Source organism: Megalopta genalis, chromosome 17, assembly GCF_051020955.1.
Source record: "Megalopta genalis isolate 19385.01 chromosome 17, iyMegGena1_principal, whole genome shotgun sequence".
Taxonomy (NCBI): domain Eukaryota; kingdom Metazoa; phylum Arthropoda; class Insecta; order Hymenoptera; family Halictidae; genus Megalopta; species Megalopta genalis.
In genome coordinates this window covers 1895954-1917260 of record NC_135029.1, presented here as the reverse complement: position 1 = coordinate 1917260, position 21307 = coordinate 1895954, and the positions used below count along the sequence as shown (strand labels likewise).

Here is a 21307-nt window from a genome sequence, read left to right as displayed (position 1 = left end):
TGCTAAATTTCAATATCAAATTGAAAAATCGATCACTTAGAATGCTTCGAACTTAATTATACTTTAGTTTAATCATTAATAAGTATTAAAATTGACAGTAAATCTTAGTATAAAACAAATCCTAGTATTTTTTAAAGAAATCAAAATTTAGAATTAAGAGTAAGATAAGCTAGAGAACGTATATATTATTATATTATATAATACATATTGATTATTGGCATCACGATATAAATAGAATTTTTTAAGAAACGTAACGAAAAAGTTGTTTTTAGTGAAAACCGTAAGTAATAAAGATCAGCAGTAAAAAAAACTTCGATTTCAAATCATTTCAAATTGAAAAAATACGTCACGTATTCGCGTCGATATGATCCGATCAAAGAGAACTTGTGCGTTTTATTTTCGTCTTATATTATCACAAAGAACCGCCTATTCAAATTTTCTACCACCTGTTGCCGAATATGTATCCCGTATATCGTTCCTTGCCACTGATGTATGCAGTCTTCTGCCTTGTTGATATCTCCCCGAATGCTTGCGTATTTTACCAATGCGAACATCACGTTATTTCGATACCTGTTCGATGCCGTTGCATGATACCCATGAATTGGTAACGTATCGCTACTAATATGCGCTATGAATTGGCTTCAACGTTCGCGTATCGCTTTCCCTGACGACTAATCGAGACCGAAGTCGATCTAACGTTAAGCTATTCTTCCTTTCTACAATTGTTATGGTCAGTTATGCGTGATCGAGAATCGTGTTTTGGGACTTTTATTTTGTTCACTACGTTTACCCTTTGACATATTTCTTTCAAATTTTTAGAAAAATTATCGCCGATGGCATTTGCGAAACAATAATACTTTTATTTTTCGTAAAAGATAAGATATCATTATCTTGTGAAACAAAATTTTTTCGGATACGCGTATCCCTCGAGATTGTCAGAAAAAAATCACGACTTTGTATCTATAATAGTTTCGGAGATATAAATTCAAACGTCAATGCACACAGTTTTCGTAAAAGTCAGTAAAAATCTGAAACTTTGAGAGCTTGTAACTCTTAAAAAAATTTGAAGAAAGAAAAAAATGACTTGACCTCCCCCCTCCTTCCTAACTGTATTTGGACGGAACAACATATTTCAATATCATCAAAATCCCTGGCATCGAGAACAAACGTAATTCGCTTGACATGGAATTGCTATTTTCTTTTCATTAAAATATATTCTCCGCTCTTGATCTTATTATAAAACATATCTTTTTTAGCGTATCAAATGGTACACGCGGTCTGAATGGAACTTTTAACGTATACCATTGGTGGTACACGTGCCAAGGAACGTGTTAAATGCACTCTTGAGTAGTGTAAAAATCGTTTGAAATTGCAGTATGGAAAATATGATTTGTGCTTCAGAGACGCCATTCGAGTGCAAAGGGTTAACGGGGTCGTGGACTTGCCAATGTCTCTTTTACTACTAGGTCGCCACTATCGGAAAGTAGTATAGTATGTTAGCCTCGTAACTTTAAAAGATAATTACGTACACTTCGATCGGCCATGTGGGGCCAGCTACTGGTATCCTGGAAGCATGTGAATTTAAAATAAACTGGACTTAAATATGGTGAACTAAAGTAACGTATACTACATTATATTGTCACAATTGAGCGGGTTTAGATTGTAGTGAGTAAATTGTAGTAATAGTAGTATTAGAGTATTATATATATTACATAATACTCTAATACTACATATATATATAATAATAATAATAATAATAATATAATAATATATATATATGATATATTATATATATTACATAATACTCTAATACTACATATATATATATATATATATATATATATATATATATATATATTATAATAATAATAATAATAATATAATAATATATAATATATCATATTATTATATATATATATAATAATATGATATATTATTATATTATTATTATTATTATTATTATTGTTATTATTAGACTAAATTATAGTAATTCGTATTTTCCTCATTGCGAGAAACGGGAAATGTTATTGTTTAATAACATGTTATTATGTACTTACTAAATTAACTTCTACTGCATTTAGCAATCTTTTGGCAATCCGTATCGTTTTATACATATCCTTTATTTTGTTTTTGGTGTAAATCGCCAAAAAATTGATTATTGTTATAAAATATAATTTCTACTTGTAAAATTATTATCCATTTATTTACTTATTAATACTTTAAACCAGATGATTTATTTAGCAAGTGCAGAGTTACGTATACATAAGAAGGAACTTGTAAAACTATGCTAGTTTTGCGTACTACGTTTCACATGAAACTTTCTTTTGTCCGCCACTGTATGCCGAGTGTCTTATTCTTTTGTCCAGCACTGCAACACCACAATAGCCGAACGTCCGCGTTTGAAAATTCACGCGGAACGACCGTGACAGTATCGGCGCGATCGAAATTGTCCTGTCGGACTGCATTTGTCAACGTGTTTCCGAGAATGATACCGAGCAAACTTCTGTTCAGGGTCGCACGGCCACGGCAAACCCTTCAGAATTTCCATGAAAAGTCTGACCAGCAAGGTAATCCTCGAATGCATCGGCATTCGGTTCGACCACGAATGTCCTTGAGTACACGTAGCCCCGAAAGGGCACTTGAGAACTGCACCTTCAGATATTGAACGGTTCAGCTTCCAGTGGCCCGATGCGATGTTCCTGTCGGATGATCATGGTTCGAGAACTTTTTATCGTTATTAATCACAGGTTCGAGATCCTATTCCGACAAGGGATATAAGGAAAATCGTTTATTGTCTGATGGAAACTGAAGCACGATCGATCAATAAAATTATACTTCAGAAGTGTGTGACGAGGTGTATCTCAGTTCCGTTTCATTTTCTTGATCGATTCATTGATACGTTGATTTCGTATATCATAAAAACTCGATAAAATCGGAGCAATTTGTCTAGTAATCCAGAGACTGAAAAGTTATAAGATTTATAATATTACTCTTTCAGTTCTCTTGCATTTCGCAGATCCCAAGAGAGCTTTGATTTAAAATTAACTATCAAGTTTAAACTGAACTGGTATAGCGATTATCACAAATATAATTAATATACCGGTGTCGTGGTAGACTCTATATAAAAAGTACAAAATATGTATTAGCTACGTTTTTATAAAATTTGAAATTTGAAATTTAACATGATAATATAATTATTATAGTTGCATATAAATATATAATATATATATTAAATTTATTAAATAACTATATTATCATGTTAAATTTCAAATTTCAAGTTTTATATATATATAATATATTTTATATAATAAATTTTTAGAAAAATAAAAATTTATGAAGTAAATTCAATAAAATTATAATGGATTTTATAAATAATAAAAATAAAATTTATATAAAATTAAATAATAGACATAAATAATAAGAATATAGAAAGTTAAACGTTTACTACGAAATGAAATAGGAAATTAAGTGCTGCATTTTATTTCTAAAAAAAGTTTACGTCACTAATAGCATCCGGAAAATGATTATTAGTGTCGATTTATGATGCACGGATATCTAATACTGAATTGCTATAATACAGATCGTTTCTAAAATAGAAACTAAACGTTACAATAAGTTTGAGTGCATCGTCGTTTTCTTTACACGAACAAGATTCTGGAACATAAAAATTAAACTCCTTTAATTCCAGTTACGTCGAAACTCTCTGAAAAGAAACAAGACTTTCCAACTTAATTATAACTTTTACGTATTATTGCATATTGCAATAAACCGTACAGAGTTCAATCGAATATAAACAAATTTTCTAGAAAGCAGTGTATCAAGGAAATAAAATTTCCTGAATGTAATCTGTACGTATTTCGTATTAACAATGACTTCACCGACACATTCATTTATTTTTTTGTATTATTTTCAATTGATGTGAACGTTGATGGTGGTACGTTATTATTAGATGTTCCTAGATCTCGTTATATCCGCGCTGTCGGTTCGCGTTAGCACATTCTAGACAAAAAGGTAATACCATTGACACTAGGTTGGAATAAGCAAAAGACGTACACACGTTTTAATAGCACCAGTCGTTCGTGTAGTTCGCTTGCAAAAATTCTTTTGCATCTAATTAATTAATTTTTAAAATGAGAGTACACGTATGCCGTCAAGATGCAATCGTCTAAAGAATTTGCAAGCTTGTAAGCGATAATCATGCACTGTTTTGCACGGAAAAACTGATGAAAAAAACGTATGAGCTTATTATTTAGCTTAATAATCCAGGATACAAACGGTAAGATGTTTGTTCTTAATATTTTGAATAAGTCGAAAATAATCTAACAGAATTGTTAAATATTACATTTTCGCTACATTTAGTGTTTTGTATTCCATCTAGTCAAATTTGCTATAAATAGACTGCAGATTTTATGCATTTATGACAAACAAATAAGAAGATTACCAGAATTAAAGAGTATCAATATATTACTTTCATTCTAATAAGATTGTTAAACAGAAGAATGTGTTTCGAATTGGCTGTTGTGTTTTACAACAGTTGCAGAACATTTTACAATTGCACAAAAATTCGCCGTCTAATTATAACTAATCCATGATTTGGTAGTCTTTCGAGCTCAATGTTTCACTTAGACTTAGATGGTCTCGATGGCAAGCTCGCGTTTACAGGTGTTGGTATAATTGCCACAACAGGTGGCCAGGGTGATTATAATTTTTACCGAGGCAGCCGCTTTGCGGTTCTTAGCGTGGTAATCTCGACCGAGACACAGGATAGCTGCCCGGTAATCCCCCGAAAATTCCGATCGGCGACGGTAATCCGGGAACATATCGGCTTTTCGCCCGACGACGGAAATCCTTGTCCGCTTTTAGTACAGGAAACGTCCCCGACAACTGCTCGACGAGCCGTCGAACGGTTCCAGTTCTTGTTTCTCGACTTAAACCGAATCGAACCGTAATGGTCGCAGCCGGATCGGCAGAAAGGGAGGAATGAAATCACTGGGCTGCGCTCGTCGAATCAAAGGGCGCGGATCGCTCGTAAACTCCGCCGCGTTTTACTGCTCCTTAGTAAATAATAAAATGAAAAATAACGACCGGAGACCAGAGAACTGCAATGATAACCATGCAATGCGCAATCCATCGCGGACGTTATTTCTTACGACCGAGCTCTGTCGAACTTTTCGTTGACATTCCGAGATTTACGAACTTGTGCGACATTTACTGCCGCCGTGCCGCAGACTTTTTTTCTATCTTTTAATTTATCGGAAAATGTCAACGATATTCACGAGCTCAAAGACATTATTGCGATTTTCTTCTCCTAAGTAGGCTATATCTGAAATTGGCTCCCTTCAATCAAGCAGAACAAATACTTGTGGCTGTTCAGAGAGTGCACGTGATTTACATTTATTCTTAGATATAGTATCTAGATTATTTTATTGCAAATTCTTCTCTACGCATTTTCGACGAATTTTTTACTCGGAAATTATCTATGAAATATTACGACTTTCTTTTTCTAAATAGGTTATTTTTTAAATTCGCTCTGTCCGGTCAAGCAGAGGAAATATTTGTAGCTGTTCAGTGCAGACATCGTAATTGTTATAAGAGAAATTTTAAATGTTACTGCGTAAGAATTAATGATATTAATTTAAATGATGTTTGTTAGAAAAATAACTACAATTTTTCTTTGCTATAATAACCATTATTTGATTATTGGTAACCATTATCACACACACAATGATCAGTAGTTATTCTGGTTATTCATAATCATTATCGGAGGCAAATAACTTTTTGTGTATCGATATAACAAAGAGTGACACCGAAATGTTGTTATGGATAATCAAGTATTACATATATCGTCAACTCTACCAACTCTAACGTTATTGATAATCAACACTCATTTATCGACAAAATTAAAAATTAAAAATTTCTCTTAGAATAGTTATGATGTCCAGTTCAGTGCGTGTGATTTACATTTTTCCACAGACTTAGTATCCAGTTTATATTATTGTGAATTTTTCTATATGTCTCTTGTCGAATTCTTTACTCCGTAATCTGTATGGAATGTATCTCCTTTATCAGTATTTTAAATATTAATTATTATTATATTAAATTTTTTAAATTTATAGAGTACGCTCAATAACGACATAATCGACGAAATAAATGAATATTTTAATGAACTTCAACATATTAATAATACAAGATGTATAGCGTTCCCAGTACTGTATCTTGCGTTGCCATTTGTTATCATTTAAATTGTTTCTTGTTTCATAAATCACCAGAAACGAGTACCATGTAGCTACCTCCAAATAACTCAAACTTAACGAAGTAATGTATTATTTTTACCGTGATAACGCTCTTACTTTTAATTTTTAAAAGCAAATAAACATAATATAGAACAAATGTATTCTTAAGATATATGCGTTAGAATGCTTGGAAATATCTTTCACAATTCGTGCAGAATATTAAACCCTTTAAAGTCTGGAATCTATTTTTTCCTTCTATTTCAGAATTTGCCATAACATTATATAATTCGACTATATTACCACATGTCACTTTACAAACACTTTGCATGTAGAACAATTGAGAAATACTGCAATTGTTTTTTGCGGATCAAGTAATTGTGGCGTTATTCCTGAATGTAATGTAAATCAGCAAAATAAATGTGGTAAGCAAATAAATATCCACGAGACAGAATTAATGATCGAACTGCATTTAAACAACTTTGCAATAATTAAACAATTATTGCAAAAATTGCATAACAGACAAAATAGAAGAAATCAAATAATTTTTACGGTAACCGTGAGATAATCACAGAGTTAAATAGTCACAGTCGTCAACAATCGTAATATATTATCAATATTCCCCACCGCACGATTTATGGATATATCTGTGCATTCCAGAATAGTTTTCAACTTCGTTATACTTCAGAAAAGTACGATGAAGTTCGAAGACATAAAAGACTCCGGAAAGAGATCTCTACGTTATGGGCGAACTTTCTTTCCCGGACGATGCAAACGGACGTTTCGTTTAATGCCGCGTCAGTTTGCAGAGTCTCTCGGGGATTTAAAATCGAAATCAGATAATTTCCGAAAACTCCATTCTAATACCGAGAAACTTGCAAACTAGATTTTGGTAAAACTGGAGGCTAGATATTGTGCGGGAGTAGTGTTTTCGAATGCGGGACCTTCGATGAAAGTTGGATCTCTCTTCGGCAGAATCTTGCATTTGGAGAACACATTTGCAAACACATTGCTTCTCCGATGATTTTTGGCGAAATAGCCGTCCTTGTGCTGCGACAGTCGGACCATAGAATGCAGCGACCATAACTCTTATAATGAGGCCGTCGATTTCTGTAACAAAAATTTTTTTAATAAAAATTGTCTACGTTAATTATAAGAAACTCAAGTCTGATAAAAATGTCTTTTCTCTTTTAGTCAAAAATGATCCTTGCATAGCAATTGTTGTGCAACGATTCATATGTTTCTAATTGCAAGGAATGGTCATAAGTAACCGAAATTCTCTTTCCATGGTAAATGATCATTACTGATGACGCAAATTTCTTTGAGTCAGTTAGCGTAACAGTTATTGTTGACACTCTGATTGCTTCTAATTAAACTGCGGATTTTATGCACCTATGGCAAAAAGGAGTAAATGCAATTTCAAAGAATAATTGAGCTTAATTATTCACGTAGTACTTACATTTCTAACGATCTTTTAAATATAAACCAATTCAACGATTTAAAGATTACATTAAAAAATGTTACAACAATTTTTAATGGCGTCTCAGGGTAGTCATTCGAATACAAAGAGTTAATAGCTTCGACTTGAATAATAAACACGATTTTGTTACCGATTCTTTTCACGAAAATTGGTCAAATAAATACTATTGTGGGTCCCATGTGGGATGTCCTTGACTGGTTTGGAAAGGCTCTCAAGTATTTCGGAACATTGAACGGTCGGCCATCTACTTCTCGTTAAACGCAAAACGGGGAGACATGTTTACGACACTTCTCCGGGAGAATGAAAGGGTTCCTGAAAGCGGATGGAATTTATCAAAATAATGTACGCCCGAGTGTGCTATGGTTTACGACCGTTTCGGTGTTTCGTGGTGTTTCACGGCAGAAGAAACGCGGCGGGATTAACCGAAGAGCGATAAACTTGGACAGGAGAAGCATGGGCCCAGCTAATGCTTCTTTATTCCTTCGGATTTAATAATGCCTGCTTTTTATACGCGGTGATTTAATAACGTCGATTCTTTATTCAATCTAAGAGAATGCTCCCCGCGAAAGAATCGTAAAGAGCTCTGATTGTATTTTCGTGGCGTTCGTATATCTCCGAACACTCGAGTCACCAAGTTGCTCTGTATCAATTAAGAACTTTAACCTCGCCAGAGAAAATTGAATGTTACTGTCACTTTTTACGAGAACAGACGAATACAGTAATGAAATCTTTGTTTAATCATTCAAAAACCGCGTCTGTTTCTTCCAAGACGATGATAAGAAACGGAAATTGAATGAAAATAAATCATTTCTTTAAATCATTTCGATAAGTTGAAAACAGTTTTCCAGAACTGAAGTTAAATAAAAATAATTTGTTTCTTTCAATAATTTGGATAAGTTGACGCTAACATTCCAGAACAGAAATTATATAAAAATGAATTGTTTCTCTTAATAATTTGGATAGGTTGAAAATAGTGTGACAATATTACCCGATTGGATTCTATTTAACCCGAGAAAGATAACCTACGTCGCAGAGGCGCCTGCGAAGACTGTTGATTTTTGTTAATTTTTCATAGAGGTCTAGTGATTTAAGTTTAAATTTACTTAAAATATAAAAAAATATAATATAAATGCATTTTATTTTTACAATAATGCCAAACCTTTAAAATGACTAGATTAACTTAAATAAATATCCATTGTTAGTATAAAATTGACGCCTTAGAAAAGCATGCGCCTCTGAAGCGTATGGTTATCTTTTACGTACGTTGTCATATGGTTATCTTTCTAGGGTTAAAAGTTTCTTCTGTTTAGAAGATTGAAGTATGTGGGTTCAATAGAATCGGTATAAAAGATCTCATTTAGATTGCTCTAGATAATATTTCGTTCTTGTTTCACAAGTGTATCCATTCGTTTCAATCTTATTCTGCACGTTTTTCGGCAAGCGTACGTACATATTTCAATTCTCGAAATATTTAGTAACGAGATTAAATTAGAAGCTTATTACTCCAGCGACTTATTCGGCTACGTAACAAAGCGTCGAGCTTTCTTGTTGCTGTAGCTGTATAAAAACCAGCAAAGAATGGAAACACGCTACCTGGGAAAATGTCCCGTCACAAATTGAAAAATACAAACGACGAAAGTTTTAATTAGATATCGTTGTGGAAGACCTCGCTTCTATACGCAACTATGCAGCACCCTTTAAAATGAGAAAAACCCTTGTCAAAGGAAACGCAACCGGCAAAAGCTTCTCAAACAACTCGAAACTAGTTTGAGAAGCTCGTATCCCGGCTGCGATAGAAAATTCCGGATGCGAGACCGTCCGGCAAGGTTTCAGAAATCTGGGATCGACTTTGCGAACAGAATCGCGTAGAAACATCATCGGCAATGGATGTAAAAGAAAGTCGATAAACTGCGACGAATTTTCGCGGGCGAGATCCGGGAAAATTTGTGAAGCGGCACGCTCTCGCGAAAAATGCCGGGGCGTTTCTGTAGAATGTAGAAGAATCTTCGGACCGGCGAACGATTTCGCAGTGATACTTGCGCGAAAAATCTGCCCCTTTCAACCTGTCAACTTTCTCAGGAACAAGTTTTACATTTCCTTCTTATTACGTACTTGCTTTTCACCTAAATTCGAATAAGTTGTCGAATAAAATCTTATATGCGAAGCTAATGCACAAAATATCCATCGTAAATATCCATTTCTCTTTTCCTAAAATCCAAATCAAAAATAACATTTTATTTGCAAATCGAAAATAATAAATAAATTATTTGTGGAACTGTTCAAATGATTTTTAATCGAATAAGAAATTTAATTATTATTCGCAAATGAAATATTAATTCGCATACCGTCATTTGTTTCGATTGTTCGTCAGCCGCCACAATTCCAAGAAAGTCGCCAGCGATGGACCTATCGGCGATTCACAAAATGCGATTTGCGATTCTGCGTCACGCGAGAATCGCCGTCTGAACACGCGCACACATTGTATCACACGCATACTTCCGGTATCCACCGAATGCGAATCGCGATTCGCGAATCGCCGTGTGAAAGAGCTCTAACGATCACTTCCGACTGTATTCCGCTTCGCCGAAACCAATCGAACAATGTCCACCGCGTAACCATAGACGCTGATGCGACCACAAAGCCGAGAATAAAAAGTACCAAGAACTTGCCGCAGTTTCCTTAGAAATCCTCGAGCTGAGTAACGCGAGGGGAGAGCGCGCGTTCGAGGACGGTAACAACAGCGTGTCGGAGCGGGCCAAGAACGCGCGGGTTGGTCGCGCGACGACGATCGACTTCGAAAAGTGGTAACTATAGTCGGCCGTTTGCCGGTATCATCCCGTAAGTCGGCGAGCCGTTGGAAAAGGAAGCTGAAAAAGTGTGGAGAGGAGACCGAAGACTGGACGGGATTTAGCGATTTATGCCCCGGCCACGCCCGCTTTTCGTTCCTCGTACAAGAGGAACGAAATTGCCAGACAGGAAAGCGTAGTGCCGGGCGTTGAGGGAGACAGAAGGGGCGACTTGGCTCTGGCCGGTTGAACAGAAAACGCTCCGGAGCCGTAGACACCGGTATACATACGTACGTACTTCCGGCGCACGCGGACCTCTCGCGTAAATCTCACGCCGGAAAAACTCTCTTCCCACCACCGGGCTCTCTTTCTGTTCTTTCTTGCTCGTCTTCCCTGTCCTTTACCCCCGTTCTTTCTGTGTCCCGTTTAATCCCCTTCCCCTGTTCCCCCGCGCTTTCGTCCGTCCGGCTTTTAGCTTTTAGCGAGCCATTTCAGTGGCCCATTCGCGTAGCAAGAAGGACCCTTCTTCACCCTCTCCCTCCCTGCCGCCGCGCCAAGCCGCGCGCCAAGCCGTTGCCGACCTCTCCCTTTCTTTCGCGATCGGTCGGTCGACTGCACGCCAACAAGCCGCGTCCGCCTCAATTTCTCGAAAACGGATCTACCCGGGGGGAAGTCTGTTGTTAATTCGCCCAGTTAATCGAGTGGCCAAAGTTTTTCCTACGGCCACGATCGAAATTCTCCTGTTTGCCGAAGACTCGCGATTACACGAGGATCGATGTTGTTTTCGGTACTCGGACCTTGGTAAAAATGTTTGAAAAAGTACTACATGCAGTTAACACGTTCCGTGCCGAGCTTTTTTTACTCGAATCTTCACACTTTGATATTTTACTAAAACTTGATGTATTACGTGCAATTATTAATTCTCGTACACATAACAACGTAACAGAAACTTATCAACGCCCATTCTTGCGGTGGAAATTGATTCTTCGGTTCTAAATTTCTTGTAAACAATTTGTTCAGTTCACTAAGTAAACATGCAAGCGTGTACCATCGATGGTACACGTGGCACGGAACGTGTTAAGATAAGTTACCTATCCTGCATAATGCTATATTAAAAAGATAGCAAAGCGATCACACCAACATATTCATTTCACGATGCTCACCCATACGTCATGATGCTGTTTCCCAACGTTTTTATTGTTTTATTGCGATGTGTACGCCTTGCGAACCCGAAAAAGGCATATGTACACCCCGCTTTTGGAGGACGTGTCTTTTTATGTCTGATCCGCCACAGACTATTAGAAAAGCCAGATGGCGTATCCCTTCTCACTGCAAAGGAAACAAAGGATGATCGAAGTGAAATATCGGAAACATCGGATATCAAACTTGATGCTTTAGGTAATCGGACATTTCATACTAAATGACCTAATATTTTACGTCACAGAGGTAAGCACATGTATCGAAAACAGCTATTTATGTTATGGTAAAGAAAATTATTAACTGAAATCGTATTTTCTTAGGATGTACTTGAAATAATGATTTATATGAAAGGATTAATATTTATGAGAGAAAATGAAAGCTTTTAGATTTCCACCTATAAATTGGACGTTCGAATTCGTGTATTTCATATTTTATATTTTAACGATATATGTTAAGATCCTATGACATACACAGTGGAAGTTAAATCTACAAAGTAATCGTATAAAACGTATACATGCTGCTAATAGTACGAACATCATAAAGAACGTGGGAATGTGAAGCTCGTTTGACTCTAATCACCAACCATAATGTATGTTCCACAAAGGATGGTAATAATAATAATAATAATAATACGACTGATGATAACTATGATTATGATAGTGATAACAGTAACAACAAGAGTAACAGTAATGTGACTTTATTATACTTACCAAATAACAGCACGGTATAAATAAGGCAAATTAATACATTGTAAAATCCGAGCAGAATATATTTACGCTGCTAATTAAATTTTGGTAAATCAACGAAATTCATATAAAAAATATTAATTATAAAGATATCCCATCAATCATTCAATCGTTAATAGTTTTCGAAACATTAGAAACGAAAATTTTATTGTTCGGTTTTGTGATTAACATGTTTGTTAAATTGGTAGATTATACAGAATATTAGATTGAAGCGTCGTTATTCTCGAAGCAGCTTAATACAGGCTGTTCAGAAAGGTTGGGACCATACTCACACCATGTGTAACTCAAGTCACATAGATGGAAAAGATTTATACAAGCTTATGTCCGAAAATACTTCATTGAAAAGATATAAGCTTTTAAAGATATTTACAATTTATTGTAATATTGTAATATTAAATAAAAATAAAATTCCTGCCACTGCAAGAATGCAGGCTTTTATTCATCGGATTAGTGATCGTCGAACTGTTTAAAATATTCCATCTGTATTGGAAATAATAGTAAACGCATTTTAAGTACATTGTCAAGATTCCTCGCCTGTTTCTATCGTATTTTTCAAATCAATACTTATATCAATTTTGAACGCTTATATCTTTTCAATAAGGCGTTTTCGAACACAAGTTTGTATGCACATTTTTCATCTATTTGACTTCGGTAACACATAGTACGAGTTTGCTGCCTTTCTGGACAACCTGTGTAGATATACAGATATGATGGAAATATACAACTGGCAAGTAATCGTAGACATTGAATTACACTAGAAGATCCTTCTTCAAGACGTTACTCAAATCGAAGAGGACGCCTTTGGAATATTATTGAAATTTGTTGACCATTGAGAGATGTTAGATATTGGAATCAGCTCAACGCCAATGGGAGAAATTACTTATGGAATTCGCTTATTTCCCGGAATCACGATGCACGGAATCTCCGTTGGATCTCAGTTTCCGCGAAACTCGGCGTTCACCAACAGACGGAAAAGAGAAATAAATATATTTCCCATGTAAAGTCGTTCTACGTACGAGCCGGCTCCGCTCCTTTATCGTCCATGCCTTTTTCCTGCGGCTCCATCGACTTGTCCGCGATGCTTCTTTTATAGAAGCTCCAGGGATATTTGTCGCAACGACGACGCTCGCAAGGCGGATCACTAAAAGTGGCCGGCTCGTATCAGCAATGCAAATAAATACGTGCGCGCAATATAATTCGAACCGATGGTGGAAGGTAATTCGAAGACGATGTATAAATTGGCGCGTTGGCGCCTGAAGAATTCGAAGAGATCGATCGCGTTTATTTAAAGCGGAAGGAATCCGGTCACCGTGTCCCATATAAGACCTGTCTTATCCGACGGACACCTTTTACAGTCTAAAGTTTCGAACGTACGAAAATCAGCAAGCCTCGAAAAGAAATTCGTGGCAGGTTTTACTAGAAAAGCTTTTACTAGAAAACCGAATGGCCGGTGCAGTTTAATGGCCAGAGGATGTACAAGGCTTGCGGGCTAAAAATTTTTAAGCTCGGCAAGAAATTTTGGGGCTAGTAAAAAATTTTTGCTGCCTGTAAAAACGTTTAATACGTTAAACATCAAAGCAGAAGAAGAGGACTAATACCTGGGAACTAATTACTCTTGGTTCCTCTTGAAAATGTAGTAGATTTTAGTCAGATTTTACATTATTTAACCTTCATGGTGACAACCGGGACCATGGTGACAAATTTATTTTATTCTGAAAATATCGTAAAACTGTTCCGAATGTATTAAATATAATTTTAATATAAAACTGTTCCCGGTATATCTGAACTAATACCTAGAACATGAATGTTCGAATAACAGAACATTTACTTATCGATTTTCATAATAATTAGCGATGTTAATTAACGATGTTAATGCTTGTCTCACCTGAAATCATTATAATGTTGACAAAAGGGTCATCGTTTCGTAGCAATAATAAAATGATCATATCTCTTAAATCAATGATCTTCTTGCATAAGTAGGCTAACGTTTTTTTGCAGAGAATATCAAGACTCGTGAACTGCTGCAATCAAAAGTATATCTCTATTTACAGAATCGTTAACACGTTCCGTGCCACGTGTACCATCGATGGTACACGCTTGCATGTTTACTTAGTGAACTGAACAAATTGTTTACAAGAAATTTAGAACCGAAGAATCAATTTCCACCGCAAGAATGGGCGTTGATAAGTTTTTGTTACGTTGTTATGTGCACGAGAATTAATAATTGCACGTAATACATCAAGTTTTAGTAAAATATCAAAGTGTGAAGATTCGAGTAAAAAAAGCTCGGCACGGAACGTGTTAAACAATCGGGCACAGCTTTAACCCTTTGCACTCGAATGGCGACTCTGAGGCGCCACTAAAAATTGGTGTACCATTTTTCAAAATCATTCTAAGAGCATCGGACTCGTTTCTACTTGAAAAGAAACTATTAAAATTGCATTGTACTTGTCAACAGGCTCAACTTCGTGTGCATAAGTCGCAATAAATTATATAAAATAGAACTACTGTAGATCAGAAATCATGTTTTGGATTTCGAATTCGAACAGCTTCGACCGCAAAGGGTTAACACGTTCCGTGCCACGTGTACCATCGATGGTACACGCTTGCATGTTTACTTAGTGAACTGAACAAATTGTTTACAAGAAATTTAGAACCGAAGAATCAATTTTCACCGCAAGAATGGGCGTTGATAAGTTTTTGTTACGTTGTTATGTGTACGAGAATTAATAATAATACATCAAGTTTTAGTAAAATATCAAAGTGTGAAGATTCGAGTAAAAAAAGCTCGGCACGGAACGTGTTAATGACCTTTATTAGTTACCGTTATGTTGATTAGAACTTCTTCATCCTCGACATTTCCTTAATCGAACGAGACTTCATTTATTTCCCGTATGTCTTCGTTGTACCTTCATTCCTTGATTTTGCTAACGAAAGAATCAAATTTGATTTTCATTTAGTAGATTAGGTATAAAATCTTCATCGCGAATCAAACTTCTTGTTACAGTGCGAGGGGTTAACGCCAGAACGTGTCCCTCTTAACACCGTTCAACTGTACTCGAACCCAATATTCGCTGCGAATGATAACCAGTCGTGTAGATCGAAGTGGTAATATGCGGCGAACCACTCTGTATATTAAACGTGAAGCGTATCCAGCTCACAAAACGCAGAATCCAATTCACAGTACGGGAGTTACATTTAATTCGCCTAACTTCTTGGCCAAACACAGGGCGAGCTAAATATACATGTATAACCCAGGCGACGTTGAATGTGTTTTCCAGGACAGTTTTAGGGGGCGAGGGGATACGTAGGGCGTGGCGGGTGAAATACGTAAGTATTCGCGATCTGCGAACCCCCAAATGCGGCCCTGTCCTAGGTAGAATCCCTGGAATTTATTTCCAAGTGTTGCCGACGCGCCGCGATCGCGATCGCAGCAACGTGTAATAATACGATTCACCTGGCCGGATATGATCTTCACAGTCCGGCATCGCGCGTGCCGCGATGTCGCCATTTTACCGTGGAAGTCGTAGAGTCGCACCTGGGGTGACAAATCCTCGCGATCGTATCGATGCTACCTGTTCGAGTCCCCGGACACGTTGCTCCGCGAGGTAAACAACGGAGACTCCGTTCCTCGGCGTAGCTCGAACGATCTCTCCTGCTGACGACTCTTCCAATCCGTAACGTTTGCTTGTTTTCTTTGCAGCAAGAAAATTATTAGTAAATTCCAGGACCCCGTGCTCTTCGTGTTTGCGCTGACGCGTTTCAAACGAAATGAAAATCAAACAAAATTCTCTGTTATATATTGCCGGTCTCAGTAAGGTGAAATGGGAATTAAACTCTATTGAATTTTGTCGAACTTTCTCTCCACGGTAGAAAGGTTTAAAAGACTTTTGTTCTTATACTTTTATATTAGTATTAGTTAACGCCAACAAACCTGGGTGAAAATATTTGGAAAAGCATTGGAAACAGTTAACGAAATTTTGAATTAGCACTCTTTGTCCCATGTATGGGCTAAAGAGGTTTCACTATGGGGCAATAAGAGCTTGAAATAAAAACAGTATATAAAATTAGAAGTTAAACAAATCAATTAATTGAATAATTTATATTGAACTGTTTAACATATTCATTCGTTTGTAAATAAGAACAACGCTTTGAAGCAATTTTAGAAAGTTACATTTAATTATATTTTTCGAAGTTAACAAACTTTAATTAAGAATTGTAGAAGTTTTAAGTTAAGTCACTGCACACATTTCGTTAACGCAGTTTTCGTGTATTTTCTAGCACAGCTCAGTTTGCCCCGCTGAATTTTCCCCGAATAACATGTTTATCATTAATCGATTTAATCATTTCTTAGTCATTTTATATTGACATTAATAAAGATATTAATATTTGTAGGAGATAAAGATTTCTACCCAAATTTCAAATAAATAACTTATTCATCCAAATTCCAATTTCAAGAAAATTATCGATCGGAGACGCTGACGCTTTATAAATAAAAGTGTTATCATAATTTAACGGGTATAATTATCATCCTACCGATAAATCAGTGCAGTATATAAGTTTCTCCTACTTTAATTTTATGGAATATTTTATATCTGATGTAGCAGGCAAAGTGTTAATTAGACATGAAACGTTCAACGCTAGTCCGATTTGTCATAGTGATCAAATAAGGGGTTAACAACGACGATTCAGGCGTGCGATCCCGAATGAAAATTGAAGCCTCGTGAAAAGTCAGCTGTCATCGATATCACAGCAACTGCCGTAATAAAAACGGAGGCAAACATTGGACAGTTTCAAATACTCGAGCGTACCAGGGGCTGCGAAATAAGTCAGCGGTGGCAGCAGTCTATCGCGCAGGAGACATAGACCGCAGAGGGTTAATGGCGAGCAATTTAATCCGCATCCTCGTAAAATGTGATCTATGTTCAATTAATTTTTGCCGGTGCCGCGGCAGCGCGCCGTGCCGCGTCGACTTTCCCGCCACTTCGAATTGCATGGCTGATGGATGGCGCCCGAGTAAATGTTGCAAGATAGAGGAGGGAACGCGATGCCGGTGGTCCAGACGACATATTAGTACTCGCGGAAACCGCGTTTCGGGCTCGGTGTGCGAACGCATATCGCGAGAACACGACTACGGCTTTGCCATCCTCTATCCGCCATCCGCCATCCGCCATCCGCCATCCGCCATCCGGCAAGGCAGCTCGTCTCTTGCATATTTGAGCGGCGCCGCGGCCGAAATAATCAGGAGAACTCCGAGCCGACATTAAATTATCGATAAGAGCCTATACGGCACAAAGCGGCGCGGGTAACGCGTAGCGAATTCGGTGAAGCCAGATCCACCGCGTTCCTCGTCATCGTCCCTCCTCGTTCCTCGTCTACTCGGCCTCCAGAATTCCAGACTCGGCTTCGACACTCGGCTTCGAGCCAGCACCAGAGCTGGAAATTGGTATCGATGAGGAACGGCTACGGACCGGTGCATAATTTATTCATTTCGGTTAAAGACTTTCCATCCGGAATATCCAATAAAATCTCTGACTTCTTCTTTTTAGACGCTCTCCGTTTCCCTTATCACTCTTCCAGGGACGAGACCGTGTGGAAGTTATCGACCACTTAAATGTTTGAAGCGAATGGTAATCTTGGTGCGATCCCATACAAATGAAACGGCGCCGATGGACCTCTTCCGGGGCGTCGTGATCTCCAAAGATAGATACGCGGAAACAAACCTTTCTGTGCTTCCTAGCAAGGGATAATACTACGATTAATTGAAGCTGAAAATCGTGAATAGCGACATCATGAAACAGGGACTTAGAAATAATCTGACAACTGTCTCTTTGTTCTAACAACCGATTTTTGGAATTATTCGAACGAGATTTAAATCTCTATGGATTGGCGTAACGTTATTAAAGCGACGTCCAAGGCTTTCGACGAATTAAATAGGTTTTTTTTTACGTAAATCGTACTTTTTGAAACATTTAAATTATATCTTGATGTCTTTTATATAAGTATGCAGTTTTTCGTAATTGAAATATATAAAGAACATTTCTATCGTGGTGTAACTCTTTACAATACGATTTCTTTCACAGCTACATTGATTAGCTATAGTTCGTCCTTATTCATTTCCCTAATAGAACGAAACAATTTTTGCTTCTTCTATGTCCTCATTTACATTCCTTTCTAGATTTTGTTAACAAAAATATTGTATTTTATTTCGATTCAGGACAAATGAATTCGCTTAAATGCATTTACAATTGAAAATTGCGGACACTGACCGGATTTAAAACTTAGAACATAGAAACGAAAGTAAAAAATTTAATATAAAACGAAAACTTTTGGAAATTGATAGAGAAATAGAGAAGTCAACTATTTTATATCAAAAATTAAGTTTTGCTTTCTTATAAAGATAGAAATATATATGCATATATATGTATATGCAAATCCAAATGGTCATGTTAAATGAGAGCAGTAGAAATATTCCAAAGATTTGAAACATGGGAGGGAGAAGAATAGCGGTTGAGAAACCGACCCTTACCATCGAGGAGGGAGCATAAAAGATAGGAGAAAATTAGATCAATTTAGATAACACGGAATACAAACCGGAAATAACGAAGGGAAAATGCAGAAGAAAAGAACACGAAACAAACGTTATGCATATAGTTACAGGATATCCTGCCTAATGATCGAACACTTAAAATGTACATCTGTTAAACTTAATGTTCAGAAAAAGTTATTTAACTGCCTAAATACTATAATTAGAAACGAGCTATCCCATCGCTGAAATCATAAATCTCAAAATGGAATTTTAGCGATGTTTGATAGTTATAGCTAGACTGACGATTTTATGTCTATTTGTGACAAGAATGCGTAGATGTCATTTAAAACGAGAGATAGATTAGAAGAATCAAAGGATATCGATTAATTGTGTTCAACGTGCCAATGTTATTGGCGAAAAATAGACATTTCTAAAAATTTCTAAGATTTCTAAAAATTTTTTTAATTTTATAAAGATCCGTAGTCTATTTATAGCAATTGCAAAAAGTCTGGTGCAAAATTGAATAAAAATTTGTATCAAGTGATCAATAAATAAATGCAAGTACCCCGTGACAAATCAACAGGATTTAATATTTATTTACTTTTCTCTATAACTATGTCTCTATAACTAGCTATTTGAATATAAATGTATCGCGTGCCATGCGTGAAATTCTCTCGGCAGTAACTTCTCATGATTAAGAATAATAAAACACTGTGTATGTAAATTGTTCATTGAGTAAAGCATCTACAAAAAGCACACCAGTGAATGAAGTATAGCGAATGAACCAGGGGTTATCTCGCCGAAATCTCCTTTTCTTCACCAGTCGCGGACATTTTGGAGTTGTGCCAGAGCATAGAATAAGTAGCCAACGTTCGTGCCATCATATAAATAAACCATGCCATCGGCTGAACAGCTTTTCAATCATTCAGATTCACTCTTTATCGTCCATCCAACGCATAAACTCCTAACGAAATTGACAAATCGTTAGAATTTCTTTATCTGCACGGATAATTGTTCTTAAAAGAATGTTTACACAATGTATTTATAAATACAAAATCATTGTCTGCATCTACTGCAAAAGACAGGAGTCACGTAGAAGTTTCATTTTTTCTTTAACGAGTTTAATAGATTACAAATACAGTAGAATTCCATTTATATGAATCTGTCGGGAGACAACTGGTTTACGCAGTCAGGCGATTCATACAATAGGAGTTCGTCTGACTATAATTTCTCGTTCATTTAACAGGAGTTCACGATTACGTAAATGGATTCAGTTCAAGATTGAGTTCAGTTAATCCAGTACCGCTGAAATTCAGTTCGTATAAATCGAGTTCACATAAACGACACTGTCATAACATTCACTATTCTAAATTGCAGATACTTATTTTTATGATCAACGTATCAATTCTGTAGCCTAATCACCACGCTCTTAAACCGTGAACTACAAATTTATGGTTTAACAATTATATCTGAAGATAAAAATGTAAGATTTAACGATTATACCTTCAAGTACAACATTAAGATTAAACGTGGACACGCCTTAAAATAAAAATTATAAGTGTCCCCGAACCTGTATGATCTTAAAAGGATTGAAGTAAAGTAATGCTGTACCGTACAAATGTAAAAAGAAGAGTGTTATTAACTGCATGTTTCCATTGGTACATGCCATTAATATTTACACTCGAACTGGTATTGAAAAGCGTCTGACAGGTGTACAGTTTTCACATTCGTTATTAAACATTTTCTAAATTTAAACTCTCCGTACAGACGCCTAAATCAGAATGTAATCTGATTAATGATTAACGATTATGTCTAACGAGAAATCATGTTCGTGGTTAATAACTGCGATTACTAAGTAATCAAGTAATCATGATTGATGAATAACTTAAGCAATCGAAGCAAATGCAATCGTTGGTCATGATTAATCGTTGAATCATGTAATGATCACTCTTTTTTATTACGAATAACTGAGTAATTTGGTATTATGGTAGTATACATATGGTAATATAATAATTCCGAATAATTTTTAGAAAATCTGTGCAAGTATTCCATGACTCAGCGGAAGAGTCTTTTTTTTATTCGAGCCCCTCATCCAGTCCCAATAGCGATTGTTTGATGATTACAGATTACCGAACGTAATCATGATTACTGTCTTATTTTAGTAACAATTAATTGATTAGTAGTTATGATTACCATGATTACTTTTCGCGATAGATTACAAAAGTAATCAATAGTTATCAACTGTCCTAAATCCTGATAGGGGACACCTTTATTCTTGATTTTCGTTTGATCCGATGTATGGGTTGGAATTAATTAATTTGTAATTTCTGTGCGCC

The 21307-nt window shown here is 36.3% G+C and overlaps 2 protein-coding genes across 8 annotated transcripts in view; one reads left to right on the top strand and one right to left on the bottom strand.

Annotated features, from left to right (window-relative positions):
* The window catches only part of LOC117222855 (semaphorin-1A), an 870584-nt gene that overhangs the window by 655492 nt on the left and 193785 nt on the right, over positions 1 to 21307 (top strand). The gene's annotated exons all lie outside the window — the stretch shown is intronic.
* On the bottom strand, positions 6139 to 13547 carry LOC143260708 (uncharacterized). Of its 3 annotated transcripts, none has more exons than XR_013034994.1 (3): positions 13323 to 13530; positions 11660 to 11825; positions 6139 to 7340 (listed from the first exon to the last, which is right to left on the bottom strand). XR_013034994.1 is itself a non-coding variant. In XM_076527092.1 (3 exons), the coding sequence occupies exons 1-3, from the start codon at positions 13505 to 13507 to the stop codon at positions 7136 to 7138; spliced, it is 420 nt and encodes a 139-aa protein (XP_076383207.1). In that variant the 5' UTR covers positions 13508 to 13547; the 3' UTR covers positions 6139 to 7135. The 3 variants fall into 3 exon arrangements, 2 of the variants coding, with proteins under 2 accessions (XP_076383207.1, XP_076383208.1); XM_076527092.1 differs by having other exon boundaries at positions 13459 to 13547; XM_076527093.1 differs by lacking the exon at positions 6139 to 7340 and adding an exon at positions 7362 to 7622 and having other exon boundaries at positions 13459 to 13547.